Source organism: Typopeltis vanoorti, chromosome 7 (genome assembly GCF_054136105.1).
Source record: "Typopeltis vanoorti isolate ZY-2024b chromosome 7, IOZ_Tvanoo_1.0, whole genome shotgun sequence".
NCBI lineage: Eukaryota > Metazoa > Arthropoda > Arachnida > Uropygi > Thelyphonidae > Typopeltis > Typopeltis vanoorti.
Genome location: NC_143555.1, coordinates 142,623,465 through 142,640,335, shown reverse-complemented (window position 1 = coordinate 142,640,335; position 16,871 = coordinate 142,623,465). Strand labels below are relative to the sequence as shown.

The 16,871-nt window shown below is 36.2% G+C and overlaps 1 protein-coding gene across 3 annotated transcripts in view; it reads right to left on the bottom strand.

The window, feature by feature from the left end:
• Window positions 1–1,217: 1,217 nt before the first annotated feature.
• Window positions 1,218–16,871, bottom strand: part of LOC150105143 (protein CIP2A homolog) — a 251,661-nt gene continuing 236,007 nt past the window's right edge. For all 3 annotated transcript variants that reach the window (XM_090396177.1, XM_090396179.1, XM_090396178.1), the window contains exons 22-23: window positions 11,618–11,757; window positions 1,218–1,495 (exon numbers count right to left, since the gene is read on the bottom strand). In XM_090396177.1, coding sequence (XP_090252303.1) covers window positions 1,328–1,495; window positions 11,618–11,757 — 308 coding nt within the window. In that variant the 3' untranslated portion in view covers window positions 1,218–1,327. The remainder of the gene's footprint in view (window positions 1,496–11,617; window positions 11,758–16,871) is intronic.

Genomic DNA, 16,871 nt, shown 5'->3' with positions numbered 1-16,871 from the left:
TTTATCAAAAAATAAAATTCTCTGGGGGTAGTTGTCATGTTCAGCAGTGAGGTCTAACATGTGGTTACAAACTGAACCCTTTGTGGTCTATCAATAGGCTGGATGTGATGAACAAGCTGCAGTTTATAAGAATGAAGTCACAACATCTTTTGAACAATATCATGCACTGTGCTTTTAGGAATGTTTAATTGACGACTCACGTTATGAATCAAATGTTTCAGGCTACACTGCAAAGACAGTTGAATTCGTTCCATGTTCTCCCCACATTGTAGGCCTACCTGGAGTGTCCTTTTAAAACACTTTGTTTCCAAGAACTGTTAATGCCACTTACAGATGCTTTTGTCACTTGGAGCATTTCTACCATATTCCTGCTTGAAATTCCTTTGGACAGTTGTCACTAACTTCATTTCTGAGAAAATAACATGTGCTGTGCTTTCTCTTGTGGCGATGCCATTACTGCAGCACAACGTGTCTGTACAGTTATCTGGTCTGTCATTACCACTATCTGGTGGACAACATTTGAACTACAACTTGAATACTGTAGCTTCACAAATATGCTTAAACCATTATATGGCTGTCCAAATAGAAAATACTTTTGTTAGAAACCCCAGAGTTCTTTTTCAGATGCCCAGTATAAATCTCAAATCTATCCAACCATAGACTATTGCTCACACATTTGGGATGGCACACTCAAATAACTTTTAAACAGTAATCTGACTAATTGATGAATCCCTCTCTCACAGATATTCAGTTTTTGCCTTATGCCTGTTCTAAGATGTATGAGTATTTTTGGAATTTCATGGACAATTCTCTGTTGAACCAGCCACTATCCTTCCTCCAGTTTCTTCCAAAATTGCAAGAACAAGAGCAGCTGCTGTCTATACCTATTTACAATCCAGTTCCGAACATAACATAACCTAACCTATTTCTTTTTCTCCCCTTTCATTCCCTCTACCTCTGTTTTTTGGAAATGCCATCCTCACCGTCTTCCCCTCCACTGAATAGACTTGATCCTTTCTGCTTAACATATGAAAAATATAATGAATTATTAATTTCTATTATTAAAATGAACTGGAGATGATTTTGTTCAGGAAAAGCAGTCTGCCTTTTATATATGACAGTTGCTAAACATTAATAAACAAGTCATAAACTACAAGTTAACATTTGTGTATCCATCGATCCATAAGAAATAAAGAAATTATTCAAGTTTGTGTTGTATATTCTGGTTTATTTAAAAATAAAAAAGGTAAAAATAAATTATCAAGTGTTCTCCAAAAAAGAATCTATACCTGATGAAGGAAGAAAGAAAGAAAGAAATGAATGAAGATCATTTATTTAAAAGATTAGATATATTAACTTTTCCACTGCTAAGGTTATGTATGAATTCTGTGATATTTTTGTGTTGTTCTAGCTGATCTGTAAGTGTTTTAATATTTGCATCCTTCTCTTGCAAAGTAGTCTCATGCTGCCGACAGACCAATTCCAATGAAGATACCTGGAAATATATCATAAATAAACTTGTAACAAAAGTCAGTTTTATTCACCACAACTTTAATGAAAAATCCATAAAAATTGGTAATGATTTATTTATTTAGTAAACTATTAACGCACTTCTCTTCCTTAGTACCGTATGTATACTATGGAAAACTATTCAAGTGATTTGTTCTGACTTGATGAAGAAAGAAAAAGACCTATTACTCCAGAGAATATAGTGTGTGTGTTGGGGGGGGGGGGGGGAAGAGTATAGAATACTGTATGTACCATATAATTAACTTTATGTCAAAATACGATTCTATTTTATATTCTTATATTTTAGAACTGATTATTGGGATCAATGGATTATGTATCAAATTCTTGAATATCGGGCTACCTTAGCTCATGAATCTTACAGCTATGGAAGCTGTAAGAGTTATACAGCTTGTGTAACTTGTATGGGAGCTTTCAACTAAAGGTTAGTTGGGCTCATATGAGGTTGACAGGTTTTTCATCTCGGAAACTGAAAATTTTCATTGTGACAAGCATACTTGGCCAGAGAACAAATGGGGGTTGATAGACAAAGCAAACTACATTAGACAGGATTAATTATCATAACAGTAATTATGTTTCTTGTGAATTTACGTAGCTGTGAAGACCATTGGGCCTAACATGTATCTTAAATATTTCACCATTTTCAGTAGTTATAGGGTGACACATTAATAAATCTAAAATTGTTACTTTTATGTTCAAAAAGAAAAATTTCCTTTATAGACAGATTGGATGTTTTAATTCTGTTATATGGAAGATTTTTATTACAATTTTATATAAAGCTAACCAGTTAATCTTACATTTCTGCATTGATCAGCATAGCAGATTTCATCATACTATACAAAGTACATTGGGATCAATGGATTATGTATCAAATTCTTGAATATCAGGCTACCTTAGCTCAGTTGGTAATCGTGATGGGCTCGTAATGGAATTATAAAAATTCAAAGTACATTATTATGTACTTTGAATTTTTATCAGAAAGAGATTGAAGTTCTTATCATTTTAGGTGTACGTGTGTCTATACACACATACATACATATTTGATGATAGCTACTAGAGGGCTACATGGTGTGTAGTGTTTGTGGAGAGATCCTAAACAGATGTCATTTTGAGTAATAATTAATGAATTTGCATGGTATTTACATAGTATTGTTTACTTTTCGTATTCTAGCGTGTCTGGGTGATTTTTGGGCGTTTTCTGGGTATTTTAAATAGTAAATTGATAGATACGATTATCATGCATATGGACCCCATAAAGAGGAATACAACATAGATGGTGTCCAGGTTGCCATCTTTGTCTAAAAATTTTAATTTAAAGGATTTGATTCAGTGTACTGTTTGCAAAATGTATGCATTGAGGAGAGCGATTGGAGTCAGGTTAAACAATGATAGTGGAGTGAATGTGTGCAGAAAGTGTAAAGAATGTGAGGATTTAAAGAGCGTTTCAGGTCGTGAGAGTGATATCGTTGTTGAAAGTGAGAATCTAGAAAATAGTGATATTTGCGAGGTAGTACCAGATAGCTGTGAGAGTGTCGTTGAAAGTGAGAATGAAGGTAAACACACAGAACGAATGAATGAATTATCAGAGAATAAAAACGATGAGACTGATGCAATGAGTGAGATCGCTCGGTTACGCGGAGCGATACACAGGGCAAATCGGCAGCTGGAGCATTGGCAAAAATGTTTACCTAGTGTAGTTTACTTTTGCCATTTATCAGTAAGTTACATCCATCTTATGATGGAAAAAATAAGAGTATGATAGTGAGTGTAAACAAAATGAAAGAGCGAGTGTTGTATGGAGATTCCTTAGTAAGAGGTGTGTTAGTTGAGAGTTTAACAAAATCGTACCAACCTGGTGTGAACGTTAAGGATGTAAGCGAGTCAAATAGAATGCAAAAGCAGTGGGTGAAAGAATTGATAGTGGTAGCAGGTACAAATGATTTGAAAGGAGACAAAATGGCTATGAGTGAGTATGTGAAGGAATTGCTTGAGGTAGCAAAAGAGAAGAGTGAGAGATTTAGGATGGTGAGCCTGTTGTCGCGGTATGACTGTGAAGAGTATAGAAGGAGGGCCATAATTGCAAATAACTTTATGCGTGAATTATGCAGTATGAGTGGTGTGGAATTTGTGGATGTGTGTTTGATGGGCAAAAGGATTTATATAAGATGGATGTACATTTGAATGCATTTGGTGTACGGAGACTTGAAAAGGTGTTGTCGAATGTAGTGGAAGTGGATGTGCAGAATCAGGGAAACTAGAGTTATTAAGGGGGGGGGGGGAGTAGATATGTAGGCTTTAGGGAGACAGTTTTGGGTGTATGAATGTGTGTAATATGCCCAAGCGAGTACGAAAGACTACGAATCAGAATGGGATAGTTAGTATAAGGCCTCAAAATAGGGATGGGACATATGGGCTTCTGCAATTCATGTATACTAATGCCAGAAGTATTAGGAACAAGAAAGAAGAATTTTTGGCCTTGGTTGGCACTTGCAGGCCACAGGTTATTGGCATTAGTGAAACATGGCTGACAGAAGATGATATAGCTAGTGGGATTGAATGTGAGGGGTATGGTGTGTTCAGGAGTGACAGAGAGAATGAAATGGGGGAGGAGTGTTATTGATGATAGCTGATGAGCTACAGCCAAGGAGAACAGAAGTGGAACTGCAGGATAGAGAAAAGAGCACATTCGAGGCTATTTGGTGTGAGATTGAAACTAGCAGAACAAAATATACAGTTGGGTGCTGCTATAGACCAGGTGATGGAATAGATGGTGGAGATAGTATGCATAAGCAAATAGAAGAAATGAGTGGAAGGAGGGTAATTATTATGGGTGATTTCAACTATGGTAACATTGATTGGAAGGAGGAGAAGACACATAGGAGGAAGGAATTGGATTTTATGCAATTATTAAGGGATAACTATCTGCGACAGCATGTAATGGAAAATACTAGGGGTCAGAGAGTGCTTGACCTAGTAATTGCATCTGAGAATTTGGCTGTAATGATATGACCACATTGCCACCAATTGGTGAGAGTGATCATAGGGTCTTGACTTGGGAGGTGGCTAAAGGTGTAGAATTTACAATTAAGACAGGGTACATGTGGAATTATCGGGCTGGTAAGTACGACAAGCTTGGGAGTTTGATTAGTTCAGTGCCATGGCATGTAAAACTGCAAGGGCTAGATGAGATGTTGATAGTGCATGGGAGGTGGTTAGGAAGTGTTTGCATGAGGCAATGGCTGACTGTATACCTAGAGTCTGAATAATAAATCAAGTAGGGGTTAAATAGATGAATAACACCATTAAGCTTGAGCTGCAAAAAAAGAAACAACTATGGAGGGAATTTAAGGAGAAAGGTGACCAGCAGGCACATGAACAGTATAAAGCGCAGGCCAGAAGGGTAACGAGTGTGGTAGGAAAAGCAAAAACAGATTATGAAAGAACATTAGCCATGCAGGCTAAAGAGAATCCCAAATAGTTTTTTCGATATGTTGCAAGTAAAAGAAAAAATGTATATGGCAAAATGATTTTAAAGAATGCCGATGGTAGGGAGGTAACCGAATCAGTTGATATAGTTGAATTACTGAGCGAGCACTTTGCAAGAATATATCATCCAGGTGGTGACATTGCAGGAATGAGTGAACCAATAGATTATACGGGAATTGTGGTAAAAGAAGTGGAGGTGAGTAGTCTATTACAAAATCTCAATGTCAATACATCTATGGGATTGGATGGTATACCAGCTTGTGTCGTAAATGAAGCAGCTAAAGAATTGTCGGTGCCCTTGACCATTTTGTTTAATTTGAGTCTCAGGTCTGGGTTAGTCCCGAGAGGGTGGAAAGAGGGGAAAATAGTTCCACTGCATAAAGGAGATTCCAAGACTGCTGTTGTAAATTACCGACCGATTAGCATATCAGGAATCGTTGTCAAGGTCTTAGAGAAAAATACAGGATTGGATAGATGAAAATGGGATACTGTATGGGGGACAACATGGTTTTGTGAAGGGTAGATCATGCCTCAGTAACTTGCTCACGTTTTATAACACAGTGATGGCTGAACTGGATAAGGGTAATGGGTTTACAGTGATTCTACTGGACCTTGCTAAGGCCTTTGACAGGATACCACATGGATTTTTAGTCAGTAAACTGCAGCATATGGGGATGGATATAGGGTTGGTGAGATGGATAGGAGGGTGGTTGATGGAGAGATATCAGAGAGTGGTGGTTTATTCAGGAGTAGAGTCCAAAAGACGGCTTGTGAGTAGTGGTGTGCCACAGGGTTCTGTTTTTGAACCACTACTTTTCAATTTGTTCATTAACAATATAAGAAAGGATCTGAGAGGAAGTGTTCACTTGTTTGCTGATGATGCAAAGTTGGGTAGAGCAACAGTGAGTGCACAGGATGTCAAAATTCTGCAAGATGATTTGGATAGTTTGGAGGACTGGGCTAAGGAAAATGGATATCGATTCAATGTGGCAAAGTGTAAGGTTATGCATTTTGTGGTGAAAAGATTAGCAGTAGTATATCACATTGGTGGAACCATTCTCCAGGAGATTGATGAGGCCAGGGATTTGGGAATGTTGGTGGATAGGGAGTTGAAGTTTATGGGGCACATCGCAAAAGTGGCTAAATTAGCTCATCAAATCACTTGGTTGCTGAAAAATACTTTAACAAGCAGAGACAAACAAGTTATTGTTCTTCTATATCGAGCCTTGATAAGACCCCATCTAGACTACTGAGCCCAGATATGGGCACCAGGGCTTCTTCTTGATGGGGAGGAGGTGGAGAGGATCCAGAGACAAGTGACCAAGATGATAGCAGGTCTATGGAATGAACCTTATGAGAACAGGTTGAAGATCTGTGGGTTGCAAAAATTGGTTGATAGGCAGAAAAGGGGTGATATGATTGATACATTCAAATTACTGAAGGGTTTCTATAAGATTAATTCATAAGATATTTTTCAGAATAGGACTGGTGGTGGGAGGACTAGGGGCCATACATGGAAGCTGGACAAGAATGTGGTTAGCAAGGGTGTTAGAGATAGGTTTTTTACTTGGAGAGTGGTGAATGAGTGGGATAAGCTGCCAGAGTCTGTTGTGGGTGCTATGACCGTGAATGAGTTCAAGGCAAGGTATGATAGATACTGTGTGACTGTCGAATAGTTGTTCTTGACATGATGTTAGGGCCTCCCTCGATGAGTCTGTCGACTCCTTGGAGCTGCCCGAAATAATAATAATTATATATATATACACACACACACACACACCATGCGCACATGCATGCACACTATTTACCAATAATTGTCCAGATACTTTATGAATTTACAATTGATACCAGCAGGTGAACCCTAATATTGGGTATGTCCACTTTTGGTGGTATAAGTTTTTGGAAGTTTATTTTGCACTTGGTTAGACTATAATAAATTTAGTTTAATCCTTTATCCAAGTGTAAGCAAACAAAGTTTCTGCCTGAAAATATCTTCAGGACTGAGGTAAGGTGGTACAAGCTCTCATCATTCCTTGTCTCAGTATCTCCCATAATGCAAAGCACATCTTCCTGCAGACATGTATAATGCTATGCATTCAGGTAAGGGCCACTAACCAGACCAGTTTTGACCTTTATTGAGGTCTTGTCAGTGGGAGGCAGACCCCAAACGTGGAGATACTAAGGCAGAAGCAATAGGAGAGGTCATATTTACCTATATGAGTTGCCAACAGGTGCACCACCTTATACATGTCTGCAAGGAGATGTGGTTTGCATTATGGGAGATACTGAGTCAAGGAGTGATCAGAGCTTGGTCCACCTTTGCTGCGAGTTGCCCAAGTGTTGTACTACCTTACCTCAGCCTTGAAGATATTTTCAGATGCAAACACTTGGATAAAGGATTAAACTAAATTTATTACAGTCTAACCAAGTTCAAAATAAACTTCCAACATCTTTCTCTAAATCCCGAGTAATTCAATAATAAGGTGGTACACCTGTTGCCAACTCGTATAGGTAAATGTGACCTCTCCTAATGCTTCTGCCTTAGTATCTCCATATTTGAGTCTGCCTCCCACTGACGAGACCTCAATAAAGGTCGAAACCAGTCTGGGTATTGGCCCTTACCTTAATGCATAGCATTATACATATCTGCAAGCAGATGTGTATAATTTGATTTGCACCATCTTACCTCGGTCCTGAAGATATTTTCAGGAGCAAACTTTGTTTGCTTACACTTGGATAAAGGATTAAACTAAATTTATTATAGTCCACTTTTGGCTTTGATCACCTCCTGCATCCTTTGAGAGAGGCTTTCCACCAACGTGAGGCAGACATCGGGGGGGGGATTCTTTTTCCAGTCCTCCATCAAAGCAGCACTGAGTTCAACCACAGATCAAGGACATGCTGCTCTGGACCTCAATCACCACTCCAATTTGTCCCACAGGTGTTCAATGAGATTGAGGTTAAGACCTCTACAGGCCAGGGCAGTTGTTTAACACCCATTTCTTCATACCATTCCATAACAGCTGCAGCTTTTATGGCATGGGACATCGTCATCTAGACAGTAATGCGGGTCCATTCCATAAAAACTTCACAGTGTAGGCAGCACCTGATTATCCAGAATATCAAAATACTGAGCTGTCTTCATGGAACCACAGACAACTACCAGCGGTCCCACTCCAAACCAGCTCAATGCACCACACACCATTACTCCTCCACTACCAAACTTTACTATAAATTAAAGATACCAAGAAATTATATACTTGGTTTTATCCTTATTCAAGTGTAAGCAAACAAAGTTTGAGCCTGAAGTATTTTCAGGACTGGGCCAACTTGTATATAGAAGCTCATAACTTCACATCACTTGCCTTAGTATCCCATAATGCAAAGAACATATCCTTATGGGTATTGTTAGATCTGAAACGGGCAACCTCATTCTAAATGAGGTCACCTTTCCAGAGTCTAACAGAAGATATCCATTAAATAAGCATACTTATCATTTTGGGAAAATTTAACTGTCTTAAAAGAAATAACAACTGGCAAATTAGAATAAGAACTGTTTGTATTGTAGTTAATGTGTTTGTACTTTGTTGTAACTGTAAGTCAACAAAAAAAGGGCTCATATGAGAGTAAATATTCAGCGAATTTCTACACGTGAAAGAATGCCAATCTTTCGGTAAGAAGGGGCAAAGGTCGCCCAATACTACAATAGCAGCGTGGGTGCTACCTCTGAGAAAACATCAAGATGTACGCATTCCCGGAATTGGAAAGCCCCATATGAGGAATGGTGAAGTCACCCAGTCAGGGACGAATCGAAAGGGTGAAACGAGAGATCAAACTCAGAAAGGTGGTGCTCGTGGGGAGTGTATAAAACCCGCAACACAGAATTACCCCCCCCCCTGTGTTGTTTGTTCCTGTATTTTCACCGTGTGCTTCGCGTAGTCATGTTTCGGCTCTTATCCTTGAGAATTGATCTCCGGTAAGGAACAGCATCGACGTAAATCCCTTGTAAAGAAACTGAACACCCGATCCAGGGGGAGCATGTGCTTCCTATGTGGCAACAAAACCAAGGCAGCCAGAACCTCGCAAGAAGGAAGGACGGAGAAAATCCCGAAAGAACTCAAGATAGAGTAGATAAGTACTTTTACATATTCTAGCCTTTAGAGAAATTGACTTACAGAACGGAAGAAAGTGTATCTCGAATTTATGATAAGGATAAGCATGAAGAATTAATATATGTGTGTATGACTTTATACCATTAAACTGAATTCTGAGAACTATTAACTTACTAGAGATTCTGTCGTGCCCTATTCGAGGGAGATCAATAATGTGCCAAATACCTAGCTGGCTCCCATTAAGTTGTAAACTAAATATTTGATAAGTTGAAGGAATAGTGTTGTAAAGATTAAGAAATCCATGTCTATCTGAGAATGAGAAAGTGAGAGAAACGTAAGAGTTTTAACCTAACATTAATATTAATTTTGTCTTTGTATTGTAATTAATTATGAATTCATTAAACTTGTATGTTACCTTTCATGCTTGTTTTTCTGATCATGTTGACTGACCTAGACCCTTCATAAAAATACAAACCTGGTGACCATACATGTGCGGCGGGACATTCTAAGTGAGAAAGAAAAAGGGGCATGACTGCAAACAGACTAGAAAACCTACAGCTTCTGATTTTAAGCAAATTATGTTAGTAGCATCTGATACTCTATAACCATCCCAGGCCAAGTTTGACTCTGTCATCAAAGCCCAGGCTGGCGCAGGAAATAAATTTGTCTGAGCAAATGTGGATGACCTATAGAGATCAGGGAATAGGTATTTTCTGGGGCCCAAAATTTAGAGATTGTCATATAGGCAGTAGGATTACATACTCAATGTTAAGGAGACGATTTAGAGATATATAAGGGTCAAAGATAGCAGATAGAGGCCAACATATATATTAAGGTAAAGGAAAGAGTAGTGACCACCAAACCAAAATAGTATTAGTCAAAGGAGAGATAAAACAAGACATAACAGTATGTATAATGCTATGCATTATGGGAAGGGGTCACTACCCAGACCGGTTTCGGCCTTTATTGAGGTCTCATCAGTGGGAGCCAAAACCAGAGGTGATGAGGATACATCTGGGTCTGAAATATACTGAACAAGATTTATTTAAATTGATTTTAATTTATGGATATGAAAGTTGGGTTAGAAATGAAACAGCTGATCAAAGACTGGAGACCAGAGCTATGAGAATTTTCATATCTCATTCTAGGGAGTGAACCAATGGCATTGATGGCAGAATCATGTTAAAAATGAAGATATTAGAAAGGAATCTGGCATTATCATTAGAGAACGTGTAAGCAAATATGAAGTAGTTATGGTCACTTAAAAGGAGTGTGAAGATAGTAAAACAGGTGCACATGTGATGCCATGACAGCCAGAAAAAGATCCAGAGAAGACCTCTAAGATCTGTATAGATTGATGCGGTAAGCAGAGATTTACAAGACTAAAATATAAATGCAACAGTATTGGGGACCTGAAAAATAAACAAAATAATTTGGAAGCATTCTAACAGTTAGTAATAACATATTTTATTAATACTGCCACCATGGCAATGGTTGTACTATTAATAAAATGGCAAAATGTAACACTCAAAAATGGACAAAGTTGATATGATAGTCGTTAAACATTCCAGAAATGGCAAGAGAACTGAAAGAAGACCAAAGAAATGGTGAGCAGATGAGATTAAAGAGATGGCTGGAACTTAGTAGTATAAAAAAGTTCAAGATAGGAACGAATGGAGGACTTTGGGGAAAATCTAGCAGCAGACAGAAAATGGCTGATTAAGAAGTACTACCATATATCCTATACATCCTTTGAGGGTGAATTAATTGAATAACATGAATTAATATGATGAATTAATTGTGGAATGGAAAACATTCCATAATATGCAATGCAATTGACTGTATAACATACTATGTTATACAGTCAATTGCATTAAACAATGCAATTGACTGTATAACATAGTATGGCATCAATGTTTTTAGAAACTAGTTTTCTTGAAGAAGAAGAAAGGAAGTAGTATGCAGGCAGTGGCTGCAGAGCAACTTTCCCATCCACCACGCTTTTGAATTTAGATTTCTGTAATCTATAGTGCCAGCCAACATTTTACAGTCCTGATATGAATGTTGTCACTTTATCTCTAGATTCTTCAGTTTCTCATTATTCCTTGAAATCTAGGTGACTGACAACTATATACAGGTGCTGCCTGATCCATCCAGTTCTTGTACAAAAGAGCAGCCAGTCACTTCTCCTTGCTTGCCACTGTCCTTTTAATCATTAATGCCACTTTGTCATCTTCGTAACAACTACAATGGCCTCCACCATCAAACTTTGATTTCTGTTCATCTTTTCTCTTCTCTAAGTAAGCAAGCAGCAACACAGACTGTAGAAATTAGGTTCAAATTCCTTAAAACCTTTAACAAGTATTGATGATTTGCATTGATTAACATGATTTCCTTTGACCAATCTCTAAACACACATTTTGAAGACTATTCATGCTCCCGGTAATTTAATAATTTAAAATGACAGATAAAAAATGCAGGGAAAAATTTACCTCCTGTTCTAATTTAGACTTTGCTTTCTCTGTTTTGTCAGCCAATTTCTTCAAAGCACATTTTTCAGATTCAAGTTCAGCATATTCCTCTTCTTTTCTTTTTAGCAACTCTTCCACTTTTTGTAATGATTTATTTAATTCTGAAAGTAGTAAATTATTATACAAATGATCAAAAATGCATAAGGAGAAAGAATGATTGTTTAACACATAAAAACACTAAGTAGCAAATAAAATAATACGTCTATATATTAATCAAATAAAATTTTTGTTAAGCAAGCTTTGATTTAAATATGAAAATGTGTATTTGGTATTTTTTATTGGGCCCAGTTATACAGAAAATATACAATCATAATATATCTATTATCTGATTTTCTCTTCTCTACCATCTAGCCACATTTGGACAAATTAACTAGCCAGATAATAGCTCCTTGAGATACAGTACTGCACACACACCATTCAAATTACTAGAAGTTATATTTTAATAAATGAATACTATGCATTCCATTATTCTACACTATTTTGAGTTGGCTTGTTTGGAATTATGGCTTTTTTGCAGGAAGAAAATTTCCACCACCTCCATGTGAGACAGGTTAAATCATCTTAACTAAAAAAACCCTATAAAGATTCTGTGCATTCTAGATGGTATTTGAATGTTTGGTTTTTCTGAAGAAATGACATCACTGTTACAGACTGGGCTACACTCTGCATTATTTCTCAATAAAATATCATTCATGAAGAAGTTTGCTTAAGGCTAGTTACTTTTATTTTAAAAAAATTAGTGAAAATATGTTATTCTGATAGGATAAAACAAACATTTACAGAGTAATTAACTTGTTAAGTTTATCTAAAGTAACAATAGCATATCTGATCTTTTTATAAAATGTAAGTTTTGTTTGGACGAGAAAGGTGAAAATGTTTCACTGGCAAACAAATTCTGCTTATACACCAGACTAGGCAATGTATGTTCCATTATCAACACTTGAATAGGTGAAGTGCTCAGTGGTAAGATGCATGTTATTACTTTCACATACTCAGATGTTTGGACTGAAGATTATACCACAAATATTCTTTTCAATTGGGGGATGAATGAAATAAGTGATATTTTAGCGTGCTGGATGCCAAAAGATTGGTTTTATTGTATTGGATTTATAAGATTAAGGGCTTAATAATAATGCTGTAATATTACTGGATATAACATTACAGCATTAGTGGGACTAAAGGAGCTGTAAATATTCTTGAGCCAAGATTAAAATGCATGATTTGGCAAGTAGGCAAGCAATTATTGAGCTGCTTGCTGATATTATTGTTTTACAAATAATTTTATGTTATAATTTCACTATATAAAAATTGTTCATATTGGGTCCCAGAAGGCATACTCAAGAGCCCCCACCTTGAGTAGCCTAGTAGTATACAACAGAAATTTCTGTTTCGTTTTCATACTTGATTGATCAAACATTCTAAACAGAAATGCTGACACAGTATTTTAGTCAAGTTAATTCCACATAATCACCCAAAGACCACTTGATTTCTTTAATTGTAATATTTCAACACTTGGCTATAGGACACAGAACAAGAGGTCATACCTAGAAGAATGTGGTTAGCAAGGGTGTAATGAGCAGAATGGGTTGTCATCAGTTGTGAATGCTTTGTCTGTCCATGAGTTCAAGGAGAGGTGTATGACAGAAACTGTGCAGACAGTTTGGATTTCTCATTATGAGTCTTTGGACTCTATGGAGGTGTTATATATTAAAGACTTCATTCTCACATTCTACTAGCTGCTCTCATTTTTTATATTATTAATGTGTGAGATTATTATACTTTAACACGTTCATGTCAGGGCGATAATAGCTTGCTCGCTGCGAACCTAACTATCTCGCAAAGCGAGTGAAATTACCGACAATTTTGTTCCTGCCTATCATCAGATGTGCTATCTGATTTGTAACGATTTCTTCAATTGAAACTAATCCTGCATTGAGGAGAGGGGGATAGGCGAAAAGGAACGTTCTTTTCAGAATATATTAAAAAACAATAATTAAAGAGAATGATATTTGATTATTAATTAATATACTTGATTTACTAAAAGATGTAAAGAATAGCAAATTTAAGGAAGAGAAAGAATAGGCATGATAAAAATACTTTCAGTACTGTAAAATGGATTATGAATAATTTACATCTGTGATATATGTGCACTTGTGTTATAAGTATCTGGGGGTGGAGTGAAGAATACGTGATCCATCCTATAAATTCTACTTTCATATCTGCATTTATGATGGACATAATTATAAAAAAAAAAAAACACTTATGAATAGATGGAAAGGGATTTGTTTGTGAAATATAAATGACTACCAGCCACTATATACTGCAGAAGCAAGAAAAACAATTCTTTTTATTGTATCACTTAATAAGGTAAAGAGACATTTGTAGTCTATGTAATATATTTGTCAACAAATTGTGCAATTAGAGACAACTGGGATAAAAATGGCAATATCTAATGAAACATGTTACCTGCCACAAAAACTATGTTGCATAGACTCAAGCAAAACCGTTTGTTGTACCACCAAACACAGCATCTAACTAAAAACAAGTGTCCAAATTTTCAATGTCACCAAGACAGATTGCACTAACTTCAAATAAAATTCTACCAAATGATTTGCAACTAACATGCCATATAAACTTTGCATCAGTTCCTCCTGCCCATATGACGTAAAAGCAGCACACAAACAGTAATGAGAAGTTCCATTGGTACGATAAACATGAAAACGCTTCCTGACGCGAAGTGTTTGTCACGTTTTTTGTATGAACGTGTTAATGTGTGTGTGAGTTTGATCTACTCTATGGATGTTATTTCCCACCTATGTTTAAAGGCAGTCATGGAGTAAAATAATATATTTAATTTTTGTTTGGTTAGAATGTTCCAAATTTGTATCTATGATAGTGCATTGACTTCAGGATCAGTATGTTGTGTTGTCAATTATAAAAAAAAATTTAAATATTTACTTTAAACATACAATAAATAATAGATACAAGAAATAATTAAATGGCCATTTTAAAAATAACATAAATGAGCTCGATTTTCTGTTATATTCTATTCAATATTGAGAGACAAAACAAAATATTTCTACAAACACAAACTGAAGATAGCATTCAGTTAAATGTTCTGTATTCTCATTTGGCCACACAAAAGTTTCCTTTAATGCATCTATCTTTCAATTTTCCAAAGTAGGCATGAAGAAACATTTCACAAATAACAAGAATATATTAATTGAGCAGTTCCAAATGCATTTCCACTATTAGAACTTTCACTGCAAATTCCAAATTGCTCCTTGGAATATGTATATCACTTGCCTTTAATTGAGCACAAAATAATTTTATATACAAAGGATTGTTCTAAAAGCAACAACTAATGTGCATGTCTGTTACCGAGATCCAAAGCGAAACTAGAGTTACAAAACGGCTGCCGTTACTACAATGCTCACACACCACGAGTATTTGACATAGAAACATTATGGTAAACAACATAATTTATAATATACATTCAACATTGTGTTATTCCCTGAAGATTATAATATATGGTAAGTTTATTAGCTTATAACTGCAATTAAATTATTTCATATCGCTATCGCTTAACCACACATGCCAGCTCCAGTAAGACTAAGCATATACAGGTAACCCTCGTATAAAGCGATATTTATACAACGCGGTTTCGATATAATGCGGTCTACAAACTGTAGTATCCCTTGTTGAATGCAGTACTTATACAACTAGGTTTCAATATAAGACAGTCTACAAGCTGTAGTAACTCTATCTTTTCAGATAATTTTCAATGCTCAACTTAAAAATCAAATTTTATCAGTTAAATTTGCATCTTCCCTATCGCGCATGTAGTTATAAGTAGTGAATTTATATTAGACGAAATACCCTTTAGCACACATGTACATCACTTGTTTACCGTATAACGTACTTATTGTTAAAAATTGTCTTCGTTTTCTGTGGGGAAAGAGAATTAAAAATCATAAGTGTGTTAATCTCAAGCTGAGCACTTTATTTTTTGGTGAGTTACATACAATATGTAATGCTTTTTTTTATGTGAAAATTTAATTTTTATAGTAATGGCCAATTAGAGAGCTTTTGAGATATGGTTGAAAATGAAATTAGTGAATTAATTGATGGGGAAATACATTTAAACGAGGAGGAACTGGTAGAATTAATAGATGACATCGAAATGAGGAAAGTTCTGCCGAAGATTCTGATTGCAATGACTCCGTTAAAGAATTCAGTTTAAAGAAATTAGCAGAAGTATTGAACTTGGCAAGAAAGTTATTTTATAGATAATGATCTCACAATGGAGGGCTCCAGAAAATTCACAAGACAATTGGATATTTGTTTAGCTCTGTATTATGAACTTAATAAAAAATTGCAGCATAGTGGTAAGCAATGTCTTATTACTGACTTCTAGATAACTAAACCAGCCGTAGTATGCAAATGATGTTCAAGAGATTTCAAGCAATGACGACATCCGGCCACTCGTAAATAAAGAACATCTATGAAATGTTCATTTTGAAGACAGTGATAATTAAATTATGCATTTTATTTCATTTTGCCTAAAGCATTTTATGCATTATAAGCAATGATGTTTACGTACAATTTATATCCTTATAAGTGTACACTATGTATTTTGTTTCATAGTTTATGTTTTCTTAACTTACATGAATTACCTGAATTAAATAAAAATATATTTTTGTTGGATATGTCATTGTTTATATAATCTTTAAAAAAAAACTATGGGGTGCTTAAGGGTCAAAGCAGTATAACTGAGAGGAGACCTCTACACAGCCTTTAAAGGAATGTGGAGAACTGACCAGGGCTTCTGACCTAATAATGTCCAATCCTCACCTTCTCATGGTGCACCCTGTTGGGTATCTACCTGGATACTGAATGAACGAGGATGGGCTGGCAATTTGGGATTTAGCTGACCAAATTGTATTCCTATTGGTTAAACCAAAATACCAAATGATGGTACATGACAAAATTTCATGCAGGCTGGGGTATCACCGGTTAAACAAGGCCCCCATTGTTTTCACCAGGGCGAACAGCGATAAGTCAGCTACTGGAACAAATCTGAAAACACACCCCAACTCAACATCACCAGAGTTAAAGATCAGTACTATCAAAATAAGAAGCCTGAATGGCAAAGAAATGGAGCTAGCGGAGAAATTAGATAAGTACCAGATCGATATAATAGAGATGACTGAAA